The 14,814-nt window shown below is 37.0% G+C and overlaps 1 protein-coding gene and 1 long non-coding RNA gene across 2 annotated transcripts; one reads left to right on the top strand and one right to left on the bottom strand.

Moving 5' to 3' along the window:
• The first annotated feature begins 430 nt into the window (after positions 1-430).
• Positions 431-12,476, top strand: LOC122416610 (uncharacterized). The gene is made up of 11 exons (XM_043429679.1): positions 431-792; positions 1,213-1,623; positions 1,696-1,900; positions 2,046-2,201; positions 2,488-2,517; positions 4,892-5,033; positions 5,331-5,571; positions 6,477-6,860; positions 7,361-7,565; positions 12,063-12,218; positions 12,356-12,476. The coding sequence occupies exons 1-11, from the start codon at positions 431-433 to the stop codon at positions 12,410-12,412; spliced, it is 2,349 nt and encodes a 782-aa protein (XP_043285614.1). The 3' UTR covers positions 12,413-12,476.
• LOC122416475 (uncharacterized) lies at positions 3,646-5,014 on the bottom strand. Its single transcript, XR_006262116.1, has 3 exons — positions 4,646-5,014; positions 4,272-4,564; positions 3,646-4,143 (listed from the first exon to the last, which is right to left on the bottom strand). It is a non-coding gene; the product is annotated as an uncharacterized lncRNA (long non-coding RNA).
• Positions 12,477-14,814: the final 2,338 nt, after the last annotated feature.

Raw genomic sequence — 14,814 nt, 5'->3', positions numbered from 1 at the left:
AGCAATCAAATGTCCCCATGCACCGTCCGTAATTTCACTAAAAGTAATTACACCATGCATGAAGTATGCAATAGTGGCTATACGTGTACCAATGTCTTTCTGTACGGTTAGCTTCCTACTGCACTATGACAAATTATCGAAGAGCCCCATCCATCCTCAAGTCTATCCATAGAAAAACGAACTTTACTTTGTTTTCGTTCTCCGTTTTCAGTCAATGAATTTTTAAACTGCAATCAGCAGCAAACAGCAACCATCCAACAGGGCATGACATATTCTGTTGTTTCACTAAGAGTTTTGTTTAATTTTTAAGGAGAAGTCTATTTAAAGACATAGATTCGATAAGACATATATCGTCATGAAATTGTATTATGTTTTGTTGAAATCGAAATGATTCAGTTGTGAGACATCAGACGTCGACTTCTACAGAAATATGCAAACATTATCGTTGAATTTTGCAATTTTTAAATGTTGCGGTTTGTGGCGACCGTTTCTGTGGTTCACTGGTTGGAAAGTTGCACTTTACCGCTGTTATTCATTCTTCTCGTTCCTTCTCATTTCGTCATTCCTAGTATCTGCCTGCGTCGAGCTCTTTGCCTCGTTCGACAGTGTTGAGGAGTTCGCGCTTGGTTCTTTTTTGTTTTTAACTATGGTCGGAGTGTTCACAAAAATGATCCTCTTGATTCAAAAACAACAAGAAATTATCAATCTCACGGATGCTATGGGAAACGACGTTTGTCAACCTCGCGATAGAATGGAAATCGAAATGATAGCAAGCAGCGAACGCGATGCTGAGTAAGCCCGTGCAATTAATTACCACATTTTTATCAATTTTTGACCCTGCTGAACACGAAACTTTCCGGGAATTACTTTGGAGCCCAAAGCAATTATTGATGTTTCTTTATGATGAAAAAAAGAAAAAAAATTACTTTTTGTCGTGTCATTTCCGATCGAAATTTTCATCATCATGAGAAAGATACACTTTCGAAGGTTTTGCAAGTTTTCTTCAAAATAACTGCGGTTCTTCGGCATAAAACGAATACCACTAGAATTCGAATCGAAAAAAGCTATAAATAATTATCATGGAGGAAAGTTGCACGCGAGAATTTTACTGAACTTTCGCTTGTGAAGTTACTTTAAAACTCCTATCAACCAGATAATTAAACAATTTCATTGACAAATGTGTCTGACGTTAGTTTTGAATTTGTTTTCAAGATGGATTTTCTTCCGGTATACAGCCCTCACAATGTCATCGACAATTTATACAGCGATCAAGTCAATGATTGTGAATATGCCTAACCGGAAACTAACTTACAAAAGCTGGTTTCCGTACGCCTACGATGCAACACAAATCGTTTACCTTTCTACATTCATCCATCAAACCATAGCTGTTGCTATGGGTGCATTGATTAACAGTGCCTTCGACACATTTTTCCCTGGTCTCATTATACTCACTTGCTCTCAAATAAAAATTCTCAAATATCGCTTCGAGGCTTTACCGCAGATTATAGGCAAACGAAAAAAGTCATCGGAGAGCAATTGCGACGAAGACGACGAGAAAGAAAACCAAGAACTGGAGGCTCAACTGTTGACAGATTGCATCAGGCATCATGTCCGAATATTTCAGTAAAAAACTGCGCATTTCAAAATTTTGCAAACTTCTTCCACATCAATATTCCAAGATCGCTTGAATTATAGATTAGCCAGTACGCTCAACGGCATCTTCGGTTTCGTTGCCTTTCTACAATTCAGTATCAGCTCTCTCGTACTCTGCGTCAGCGTTTACGAACTTACGAAAGAAGAACTATTCAGTCCAGATTTTGTTTCTACCGTCATGTATCTCGCTTCGATGCTCATGGAGATATACATTTTCTGCTACTACGGAAACGAATTATCACTTCAGGTATGATTTCCATCACTTTCCTCACTCGTGAATATGATCGATACAATAATTTTTTATTGTAATTCAGAAACTTACAAAATTTGAATTCATTATCGTACGCACAATGAGTCAGTGCACGGTAATTTACGAAAATTGATTTGTCCAGAGTGTGGATATTTGTCAGGCTATTTATAGAATGGACTGGACGTCGTTACATATCGGGACGAAAAGAAGTCTCATTGTAATAATGCTAAATTCGCAACGACCGATTACTTTTGTATGCTATAATGTCATATCATTGTCACTCGATGCATTTACCAGCGTGAGTACTATTCGATAATCATTGCCACTGTACATTCTTTTTCACCACACATGTGCCGAAAGCTCAACTTTCCGAAATCGGAAGGTTGAATTTTCGGTGCATGTGTGGTGAAAAATAGTATACACTCCACCAGAATGAAATTAGATCACCTCAAACCGTGTGCTTGTCACTCAATTCTGCCCGCGGTTTGAAGTAGTTTACTTTCCCTTTCTAGGTGTGTAATATACTAATGCATCAATCATCTTGTAGATATTTTTTGCTTAAATGTAAAAAATTATTATTTCAGCTCATCAAATTATCATACTCTGTTTACAACGTTATTTCCAACAACGATTGACGTAAGACCAAACTTTACGTATTATCAACATGTACTTTATGAAGTGCTATTGTAGATCAATAAAGTAGCTATTGTTCAATTGAAATGGACCAATCATCAGGTTTAAAGATTAACGTTGTTGAGATAACAATCGATCAACTTTGACCGCTGGGAAAATATTGATTTACAAAGGGTTAAAAATAAACTTTCTTTCGTTCTCTTCCTCTGTCAATCAATGAATCGATAAAGGATGGTAAGAGAGGGGATTTACTTGGAGTGGGGTTCATATTATTGTATCATACAAACTTGCGTAAACGTGAATGTTGGCGAACGAAGGATAATTACAGAATTTTTTGTACCGAGTAAGGCAAGTCGAGGTAGAACCTATTGCAATGCAATTTTCTCATACAATCAATCCTTAAATAATAAATGTGGCTCTAGACTCTATGAAAATGTAGTATCCCTCAATTTCGCAGTGAATAAAGTAAGGTAAGTAAGTATCGTCAATTTTTTCCGTCACTCGACTCAGCAAATTATGGGTCTTCCCATACGACAGCAGAGAAAACATCGCATGACATTCCATTAAACTCTTCCTATGGAAAAAAAAAATTGCGGAGGGGAAGTCATCGATTGTTTTATCGTACCGTTGATGATAGGTTCTGATGTCAAGGTAAAGAAAACATAATACTTTATACGCGTTCTTTCAACAGACCCTTCGAGGACTACGGCTCAGTAGTTGAGAGCTCAGTCGAAGTCCATCAGCCGAGCGAAGAGTTCCTCCGGTTTCCTCTCCGACTTGGAGCGAATATTTGTACTGGAAGAAATAGATTTTCTAGGGTACAAAAGTGGTGGGCTGGAGAAGCGGTCATTTCCTCCGTTTTTTAATTTTTATTAGTCTTTCTATCACTCTAACGGTTTGTTGCTGAAAATTTCGTTCAAGTCACTCTTCGAGAGTGAATCGTGGTGTGAGCACCACAAAAGGAATTTTTTTTTGGATAGTGATTAATTTTTGTTTCTCTTTGAATTTTCCAGTTCTGAAATTATATTTTCAACGTTCATTATTCGAGGGAGAAACTCCGGTGATTTGTGGCCATGAAAAGTGAAAATTTACAAATTAATCAAAGTGTGTATTTTTTTTTTTTTTTGACAAGCAGCAATTTGATAACAATTTCCTGTGTCCGCGCCGAAACTCAGATTTTATCAGGTTCCACGTTGAGTTTCTGGGAACTTGAAAAATCAAACTGTCCCAAAGATGTGGCGAGGAAGGACTTTTATAAAATACTTTTCAAAACTTCAGCGCTGAAAAATGAACAATCACAAGAAATAAATTTCCCACAACAATGCTAAATCAAATATGTGTATTTATTTTTAAATCCCGATACCTGCTGGTGAGTCGGACCTACGTTTTGCTGCTGTAGTTAAAAACATGCCTTTTCGATCCTAGTCTCAAACGAGTTCGTTCCACTCTAAGTGACACACATGGGATAGGAAAAGTTACGTCACTGATGAATTTATTCTGTGATACTATTTTTATTAAACTTGCTGTTTTCACTGTGAAAATGTTGAAAAATTTAAGGTTTTCCCCGGTTTCTATTGATGGGGCGATCGACGACTCAATCCACTACACTGAAAAAAATATTTTAGATTCAATAACAATTGATATTATTGGAAGAGTTTTTTTCCATTTAACTGCAATGTTTTCGAACAACTGCAGTTTCTTCTGAAACTATTTTATTAGTTTAATCATGTTTCACCTGTGATGATCTTGTGATGATCTTAAACCTGTGATATATTCCATCGGCACCCCACAATGTCACATTTCGTTGTTCCAATGACTTTTTTCTCAGTGTAGTAACTCAGTAGGTCAGTAACACGATCGAATATCGATTGCCGAGCTCCTGGCAGACCGTCCCCTTCCTCATAGTCTTTAACGTCGTCGGAGGTCCACGACAGTTGACGTAGGTGGTTGAAGGAACTGTGCAACAGTGATGGGTCACTCGACTGATGCGAGAGCTTTCACAACCGTTTGGTGGGGTAGAAAACTGTCCTGACAGCGTATTATTATCACTTGAATAATTGATCGTTGGTGAACGGTAGACATGACATTGAAGGAGAGAAAAATAGTTACATTGTCGAAAAAAACGACGGAGAAACAGAGCAGTATTGGTTGGACTCGTGTGACCACCATTGCCTGCAAAACCGTTTGCAAGGGACGGTAAAAAGTCTTGTCTGGCTATTATCCGTTGAATAATTGATCGTTGGAGATGGTAGAAAAAATTGTCACGTTGTGAAAAGAATTCGACGAAGGAGAATAGAAATATCGACCCAAATCAAACTCATTTCCGATTCTGTAATTAAACTGCACTGCACGCAGTCAGTTCTCGATCCGATGGCTATTTGGAGAGCGATTCCTTGTCCCCCATGCGAAAGTAATTGGCGATTTATTTATTCACGAATGTTGCGAAGTTTCTGTGAAGGAAGAGAGTCAATAAGATGCGACGATATTCGCATGAGAGGTGAGTCGTTGGGTACCTAGAAAATTGCTCATCAATAAGAAATGATCTCCGGTTATTTTCTCTGCGCATGTCTCCGGATCTCTCCCACTCTCGAGGAAGAAATGCGCAGAATAGAAAATTGCCTTCCATTCCGCACTGATCCACCAAATTGTAAAGTTGAAATCGATCCTGCGATGGCGATATCAGTGTCCGTATTGAACGTTTTTAACTGCTGCGGTGTTTGGCGACCGGAACAATGTCGAAACGGATTGAAAAGATATTTTTACTCGATCTACACTCTTTTCGTTGTCCTTACAGTGTGCACGTTTCTCATATCCCAGTTGATTCATCTCCTACAAACGATTGAAGGAGCGATCGAAGATTTTGCCACTAACACTTTTATGCTCATTACGACCATTTGTGTAACATGCAAAATGGGAAACTTGTTAAAACATCAAGAGCTTATCGAAAGCATCATCGACATTTTTCACAACGATATTTGTGCAGCTAAAAGTTCCAATGAGATTGAAATCCAAAATGAGTCTGAAAAAAAAATGAGGTATGGATCTTCATGGTAAGATTCTGCCTCACGCTAGTCCCATCCCTCCGATAGTTTTTGTCATCTGATTTCAACACCACGATTCGTGTACTTATTTCTATGAAAGTATTTTACGTACATTGATTCCGTTAAGGTAGTTCATGCACGAAACGATTTTCTTAAGATAGACTTGAAATTTACACAGAGTTTACACGGGTCGTCGATTGACACTCATATCGAATTTTAAAGCGTTCGTCTTATTGGTTATTTAGATAAACGTGTTTGAATATGATGAAAAATACACAGGGTTACAGGGACTTTGCGTAAAAATTATTTATCTTTCTATAAAACGAATAAACGCTTTTTACGAAGCTTATGAAAAATGTACACAATAATAATGAAGTATATAACGAACGTTTGGGAAAAAAATTCGAGACGATTGTCTTACTAGTAATAAAGATATATTACGTTAAAGATTGAACGAAATTGGTAATGAGCACTCGTAATCTCATATTTGCTTAATTCGGCATTTTGTTTCTTCTTGGCTTGGCCCATGTCTGTCATAGCCTTCTGTTTTTTTATTAATACTTTTTTCTTCATCCATTTCGCTTTGCGTTCTCTAATGCGATTATTGACACAAAAATACTCTAGTATTTTCGCCAGGGACGAATGAAATTTTTCGTTCAGTCAGTGATGGAACCCCGATTAATTAATGGCTTGTAATTTCATTCACCAAAAGATAAAAGTTGAAAAAATTTATTCACTATTTTGAATAAATAACTCTGACATTAATTTCGAGTGATAGTATCTTTTTTTTAGGAAGTAAATATCGACCCAATTTAGACACCCATTAAAGACGATCATACGAGCATGATCTACCTTAAAATCTCTTCCATTAAAATTTCTTGTAATCCAAAAATTTTCAGAACTTGGATAATTTTCAACCAATCACTCGTTGGCTTCACGATTGTGACAATCACGATAAGTTCTTTCGTGACACGAAGTCTCCCATTTAACGGCTGGATACCATTCGAGCACAAAACGTTCGTCGGTTTCTGGTGCGCCTACGCCCACCAAACATCGGCGTGCGTTTTTTGTGCAGCGATTGGAAGTTCTTTCGATCTGTTTATCTGCAATCTACTGAATCTCGCGTATGCACACTTGGAAATTCTTAAAGCCAGACTGCAATGGATACCTTCAGCGATCGATGAAACTTCGGGAAACTGGGAGCTATTTTCTGGAGAGGCCACGAGGAATCTAGAAGCAAGAATTCTCAGAAAATGTGTTTACCAACACCTTTATGTCATAAAGTTATTATATTATGTTACTTACGTTTCTTCGTTCAATTTTTTCCACACTTTTTCCCATTTTTATTTTTATTACTTTTTTCGCCACTGTTTTTGTGTATATGCCGGCGAGTTTTGCACGCAAGTCCCCTCATCACTCTAAATCCCTTTTCCCTCATTTTACCACTTTCCACCCGTTCCCCAGAAACCCCCAACGTTTTTTTCTCCTAGCCACTCTTTCCTCATGCATTTGCACGAGGCCAAAGGGAACTTAGGAAAACTCGGCCATCAGCGACTTTATTGTTTTATTGTGTTAAAGTTGATTCCAAAATAAAAATAAAAAAAAACTCAAAAAACAAACGCTTTTCACACAACGAACCGATGCGTGCGGCTGTACGTTCACCCATCCAAGTATCAGCCTTCGCAGAGGCTGCTTATCTTCCGGACCGCGCTACAGCCCCACGCCGGTTCGATCTTTCTTTCGATGTGCAGTGATAAAAAGTAATTTTGTTTTATCAACACAGATTCACTAAATCAGTGAACGAAACATTCGGGACAGTGATATTCATCCAATGTGCTGTGAGCACGTACGTCCTTTGCATCAGTACGTACTTGATAACGAGAGTGCCTGTATTTAGTCCCGAATTTACATTTCTGATGGCATACATGAACTGCATGCTTGTCCAGATATTTTTATACTGCTGGCATGGGAACGAATTGATTTTACAGGTGAATTACATTTCTCGTTGAAGGGTGTTTCCTCGGGAAATCCGAAAAATTAGTGGTCCGGCATTCAAGGGAAAATGAAGAACGTTGACAGTGGTTCGATTCCGGATAAAACCAGCCCGGAGCCCTGCCGCACTCTTTGTTTTCTCAAATTGACAATTTCCGAGTTTTCTGATTTTGGTAACCGAATTGCACGAACAAACAAACGGATTCAGTCCGAAATCTGAACTCTGGGGAGTAATTTTTTTATATGTTACTGAGCAAATTATTGTTATTATTTTATAGAAAGTAAATTTTCGTACAAATGATTTCACAATATTTACAAAGAAAACCAAAATTGCATCGTTTTTTTCGGAAGTTTTGTCAAAAATGCAACTTTATAGTGACTGCAAATGGCCGGGCAGTTCGGTAGAATAATAACCCCCCTCAGGTATAAAACCAAATTTTTACATCAATTTTATCGATTTCTTGCTGCCTTGAATTTTTTTTCCAATTACTACAATAATCCTCTGCATGAATGTTCATGTGTTGAACTATAATTGTGCACAGTATTTTGTTTCAATTATCACTAAACATTTTGTTGCTAAAAAAACAGTGTGGGGTAAGTAAGCCAACAGTGATATGGGGTTGGTCGACACATGTATCGACGTGCGTCCTCTAAATGGGCCCACTCAAGGTGTGCCAGTAAAAACATAATATTATATGTGTGTAGAAACTGTAATTCTGTTTGTGATGACGAGGATGAGGATCAAATGTTCCTTTTTCTCACACTTATGAACAAAAATGATCTTTACATTCACTTATGTCAACATTTTGTATTATTGATTGTTCGAATCATCAAATAAATAATATTGATAACTATCCATTTTTATCAATTTCACTAATACGTAGTGGATTATCAAGTAAAAATAGCACCACAGTCAATTTGCCCCAATGCTTGTGTCAACGTGGTCCGACCATGGGGTCGGTTGACACAAAAACGGTTCGTCAAAAAAGCGATTCAATAACTCATTTCGTTTTACATTTAAAAGTTCAAATTTTCATCTGAGATAGAAGAAGGTTGTTTCCAAACAACCATTTGGTTTTTCAAATCGTCTTTGGTTCCTTGTTTACGAGCAATAGTTTGAGAAGTTGGCCAACCAGCTCCGGTCCCCCCTGTACATGAGTAGACGTAGAGTTTTTATAAATTTCGGAGCAAAGGTTTTAGGAGCAAAGTTATTTTCGAGTAGATGCGCAAGGAGGATGGTTGTTATTCTGCCGCGGCAGTTCGGAAAATAAATTCTACAAAGATCACACTTGAAGAAAACCTGAAAACCGGATTTTGTCGGATTCAAGCCAGCTCCTCAAATAAAATAATAGTATATTACACTACAAGGGTAGAAAGTTTGACGCGCAGTTCAGGGCTATCAAACTTCTGCCCGTGTGGTGTATACTATTTTTCTTCATAGCCGGTCGAAAGTACGTTTCTTCCGAAATACGCATCTATCGATAGAAGATGTTTTGATGCCTGCCCCGACATATGCTGCACGAGCGAAGCGAGTGCTGCTGGTCGGGGGGAGGGGGGGCAGGCATCAAAAAAACAAGATATTAGCAAAGATAATTAATATGAATATTTGCATTCCTATGAACCTGAAAATAGATCATTATTCCGAACGACTATATTCATTTTATCAGCCTGGTCACTTTATTTTTGGCTTTCACATTGATTTTATCTGGAAGGACAAATGTATGTTATTCGTTCGGATTTGTACTGTTTTGATAATAGTACTTGGAAATAACATTCCATAACATATTTCCGAATGAATAACATATATTCGTACGGTTTGCGGATGACTAGACACAACCTTTCAAAAAACACGTAAGCAATATCGGTTCAAACGTCAAACGTCAAAAGTAAAAAAAATAATTACGTCAAATATTTCGGAATGTAGAAAAAAGTTTTGCACCTGCTGTCACAGCGAACGTGTTTTTTTTTTACCAATGCAGAAATGTTGAACTTTCGGCCCTGAGATCGGGGCCGAAAGTGCGTACTTTCGACCGAGGTATGAAGAAAAATTGTTTTACACGAAATTAATAACACGTTGATTCCGAGCAGAGCGTTGACGTCAGTAATGCAGTTTTCGCCATGGATTGGCCGTCACTGACGTTTGAAACACAGAAAAAACTCATTATGATAACGTCGAGAAGCTCCAAGCCTCTATCTTTTACATGTGGTGACATTATCGTACTTTCACTTCAAACTTACACCAGTGTAAGTACGAATCGTCAAGTGAATACTTTTCTTTCGAACCACTCATTAATAATGTGCTAACTAAAACCCGTTTCTTTCAGCTTCTCAAATTTTCCTACTCGATCTACAATTTTTTGAAAACATCTGAATGACGCAATAAAACCGAGAACCAAACACCATTTAGAAAGTAACAATAAAAAATTCTGCTCGTTCCAAGTTCGAAGCTCTCCAGCCCACTTTTTCCCACAAAATACACATCCTCAGTTTTTCGTTCCTCGGAACCACCCATACTAATCAACTGTACTATTAACCCTGATAATAAAAACGATAAATTTGTTTCCTCATTTTCATAACTAATCCTGCGATGCATCATTCTTCGTCAGCTTATTTTTTGTCTTTTTTTTCATTCATAATCTTTAGCATCGCAGCGCTGAAGTAGACAAAGAGGAAAGGCATATTCCTGAAAAATTAAAAAAAAAACGTTATACACGATTTTCACACAACAGTAATGTGCAACATTGCTTACACCCAGGCACTTTTTTGAAACTGTGGAATGCTTCAGAGGTCAGTGAGACTACCCTTCGAGTCGTGAGACTGGCTTATCATCGATTGAATAACACCGGCATACAAAAAAAAAAGTGGTCAGAACTTTTGACTAGAGCCATGTAATTCTATGTATTTTGACGCACTGAATCAGAATTTGGGGCCAGTTCAGCGCCTACACCCACCAATTTTGAGTAAATTGCAAAAAACTGATAAAAATGTCAAATAATCGCATTTTGGGTATTCGAGCATCTTTCTTGACGTATATAATGCATGATTTTCATGTTATTTGATTCGCTGAATCAGAATCCGGAGCCAGTTCAGCACCTACACCCACCAATTTTGAGTAAATTGCGAAAAACTGCTAAAATTGTAAAATAATAGCATTTTTGAGATTAAAAATTTTTTTTTGACCTATATCATGCATGATTTTTATGTAATTTAATGCGGTGAATTTAAATGCAGAGTTATTTTAGCTTATACACCTTGAAAATATTGAGTAAGTAAAAAAAACGCTCTTTTGAGCACTAAAATTTTTTTTTTATCTTTATCATGCATGATTTTTATATAAATTGATGTGCTTAATTCGTATATATTTTCATTGGTTTTTGTGGATGTTGGAAGAGATGCAAGAGTGATACAGAAAATATGAGAAGAGAACTTTATAGACATCACACCGTTCGTCTTGTATAACGAACTCTTTTTTCCTCAAATGCTCGGTGCAGTGGATTTCTCGCAGTAGCATTAGGAAAAAAAAATCTGTTGGCTTACATATTACACTTGTAACAAATGACTTGGGCTTTTCTGTCCATTTCCCGATTCCGGCAATTTCTACTTTTTAATTCTGCGTAAGCGTGTGAATGTAAAGAAAATGAAAAAATTAAAGCAAAAGGATTTTTGCCGAATCAATTTGGATTGCCATCGATCCCGTTACAGTGGTTCAGGATTAATGATAAAAATGATTAAGCAACGCAATCGTGAGTATTTAAAAATCGGATAATTAATAAAAAATCGTTGAATTTGTTATTGCAGACTGGCTAAAACGTTAAACGACATATTTAAATCGATGATATTCGTTCAGAACAGCTTGAGTACAATCGCCTGTGCATCAGTGTGTTAGAACTTGCAGCCCACGAGTGCAGAAACTGCAGGCGTCCTGATGTATCTCGCGTGCATGTTGTTACAGATATTTATTTATTGCTTGTACGATGATCAGGTGACAATAGTATATTACACACCTAGGGAGGGAAAATAGACTACTTCAAACCGCGGGCAGAATTGTCACCCGAGCCGAAGGCGAGGGTGATAAACACGCGGTTTGAGATGGTCTAATTTCACTCCCGTGGAGTGTATACGATTTTTCTGTCCGACGCAGGCGGAATGCGGCAACTTCGGCCCGCGCAGCGGTGTATACGAAAAATCGTATACACTCCACGGGAGTGAAATTAGACCACCTCAAACCGCGTGCTTATCACCCTCGCCTTCGGCTCGGGTGACAATTCTGCCCGCGGTTTGAAGTAGTCTATTTTCCCTCCCTAGGTGTGTAATATACTAAAGTTGACGAGCATGAGTTTCCCTTCCTAAAGTGAATCAATTAATGTCCAGTAAAAGCCGGTTCTCTGAGATAAAAAAACGTCAAAATTGCGGAGGAATAACGTTTAGCTTGAAACAAAAAAATGTCTAGATTCGGAAGAATTTTTCAATGAAAAATCTCGCCATTCTTTCAGAGTTTAGCAGTTGGTGACGCAGTTTTCGGATTAGATTGGCCATTTCTGAGTGTCAAAACGAAACGAACGTTAATTACGATAATGGCTCGTACACTGAGACCAATAATATTCACGAGTGGTCACGTCGTTACTCTGAATCTCGAATCCTTCAACAGTGTAAGTTTGCCATTGAATTTTTTGATTTTAATGAATTTTTAGCGAATGAAAAATTGAATGAAAAATTCATTGACAAAATCCTTCACAAGTCACTAACGAAAATATCTATTTATATATGCATCTTCTTCAATGTCCAGCTTCTGAAACTATCCTATTCAACTTACAACGTACTTCAAAAATCACCGGATCAGTGAAAACGACGATGAAAGAAAAAATGAGTATACGAACCGATAAATACTAATGGTAGTCAATAAAAACGATATAAAAATGTCTCGACTTCTCCGAATTTTTCTTTCTTCTCGTGTCACAAGCTTCGCATGGACGAGTCTCAATATTTTTCCTTCTTCTCGAAAAACTACACCAGAAAATACCAAGTTAGAATAAAATCATAATTTACCTACTACAGATTCACGTTTGAAGTTCCCACTGTAATCTCTCACTGAAATTAAGATAACAAATAATTCGAAAACCGAGCTCAAATTTCGTGTATATTTCGAAACAAACAAAGAAACTTCATTAGGAAATTTCTTTCATGGAACATTTCAGTCATGGAACGTTGTCCGTAACTTTTGGTGGTAAAAAACATTTCAAGTGCAATAAATTTATGAGATTCTCGTATCGGTCGGGCTTTTTCCAGTTTCCCTGGGCCCTCGTACTAATGAGATGGTCGTTGAGAAGAGAGTGGCTTAGAGAAATACTTTTGAGGGTTGCACAGAAACATAGCTGGTACTCGAGAATAAAAAAACTGAAATGAGGTTCAGCTTCCAAGAAAAGTAAATAATGGAGATACAACACAAATATTTAAAATAATTTGTCAAGATCTGAAAAAACGTTTCCTCAGGTTCGTCGAGCGATCGAATGGCATCTTCAGCATGGTCATTTTCATACAATTCTCAATCAGTACCTTCGTCATTTGCGTGAGCACTTACATGCTCTCAATGGCGAATTTTCTCAGTGCTGGATTCACATTTCTTCTCGTGTATTTCGGGTGCATGCTCATACAAATACGAAGTCATAACGGAGGTTAGTTTCTCGAGGTTTTGCAGCTGTCCCCTTCGTGCGTGCATTTTATCGATGAAAATTACAAAGTTTGACGATTAGACAACGTCGAAATTCTACTCTCTGAGATATTATGAACATCAATTTTTCTATTACTCTAGAAATACACTTAAATTTAAAAAATTAAGGTAGATCGTGCCCGGAGGATCGTATTTTATGGCTGTCCAAATTGGGTCGATTATCGTATGAAAAACGGGCCAATCCTGCATTTTCAATTGTATGGAAACTTGAGAAAAAATGCTGCAAATTAAAATTTGCAAATTGCTTCCTCAGGATGGTCAAGATGCACGATGCTCAAAGCTTATTCTATGAGGTGCTACATTTTTCATTTTGGCTTCCTCCTAGAGGAAGCTTCGAGCATCGTGCATCTTGACCATCTTGAGGAAGCAATTTGCAGATTTTAATTTGCAGCATTTTTTTTATACAAGGAAATAATGTATTTTCTTTACCTTCTTTTACGAACTTTAATTTATCTCTTTGTTTAAATTCATAAAAAAGAACTAAATGACGAGCCATCAGAAAAAACAGTTTGCAACTTTAAATTTTCATCGTTTTTCTATTTACATTGAAATTAAATAATTGAGACATCTTTGCTGGAAAGTATAGAGGAAGTACAGACTTTTATACACAATATCTTACAAAATTTCCAAAAATTCAAGCGGTTAAACGATTTTTTGAAAAACTCAAATTTTCGTAAAATTCAAAATGTCATAAAATTTAAACCGCTCCACCGATATTCCCCAAATTCAATACCAACCTTCCTATTATGATAGTCTATTTATAAAAAAAAATGACTAATAAATCTTAAAATTTTCGAAAGTTAGAGCGCCGACACCCTTTTTATGAAAATTTCAAAACGTTTTCAGATTCGTAATTTTTTACAAATTCTCACAAAAATATCAGAGAATGAAGAGCTTGTATAGATTAACATCAGTGCCATGACACACACACACACACACACACATCCGGACATTTTTTATAGATATGATTTTTCGATGTTTTGGAACATTTTGAGCACATTGACATTGAAAACTGGAAAAAAAAAAAATTTCATCGTCACAAAGCTTCCTCGATGAGGAAGCAAAAATCAACAAAATCGAGAAAACCGAAGAAGCCCGCTCTAAATTTTCGTCATGTGCAGGTGTCGACGATGATGACGTCAGTTACCGATGCGATTTTTGTAATTAATATAAATAAAATAACCATTTCGTAAAATTACAAATTTTACAAAAAAGGCAAATTTTCAATTTTTATACTTAACATTTTCTCTATATTTTTCGTCTATTATCCCAAATTAATTGAGCAATAACACATAAAAACTTGTAGAAGTGGTTATGGAACCAGAATCTAAGTTGAAAAAAAAAATATTGAAAATGATTTTTTTCTTCACTTTTGGAAGTGCCCACTTTGCCCCAAAATGTATTTTTCAAGTGTCCACTTTGCTCCACATTCCCATAAATTTGGTCGATCTTGACACTTAGCGATTAAAGTTGTTGAAAAAATGGCAACTCAACGCTGATGGAAGAAATATTGATTG

Source organism: Venturia canescens, chromosome 9 (genome assembly GCF_019457755.1).
Source record: "Venturia canescens isolate UGA chromosome 9, ASM1945775v1, whole genome shotgun sequence".
NCBI classification, from domain to species: Eukaryota; Metazoa; Arthropoda; class Insecta; order Hymenoptera; family Ichneumonidae; genus Venturia; species Venturia canescens.
The sequence above is the reverse complement of the archived record's forward strand: the minus strand, read 5'-3'. Positions and strand labels throughout refer to the sequence as shown.

Bases quoted from the DNA above. Each gene is read 5' to 3' on its own strand.
- LOC122416610 (XM_043429679.1), top strand. From the start codon at position 431: ATGCAAACATTATCGTTGAATTTTGCAATTTTTAAATGTTGCGGTTTG. The intron at 793-1,212 runs GTAAGCCCGTGC...TTTGTTTTCAAG, and splicing joins AGCAGCGAACGCGATGCTGA to ATGGATTTTCTTCCGGTATA. The intron at 2,518-4,891 runs GTTATTTCCAAC...CACTGCACGCAG, and splicing joins TATCATACTCTGTTTACAAC to TCAGTTCTCGATCCGATGGC.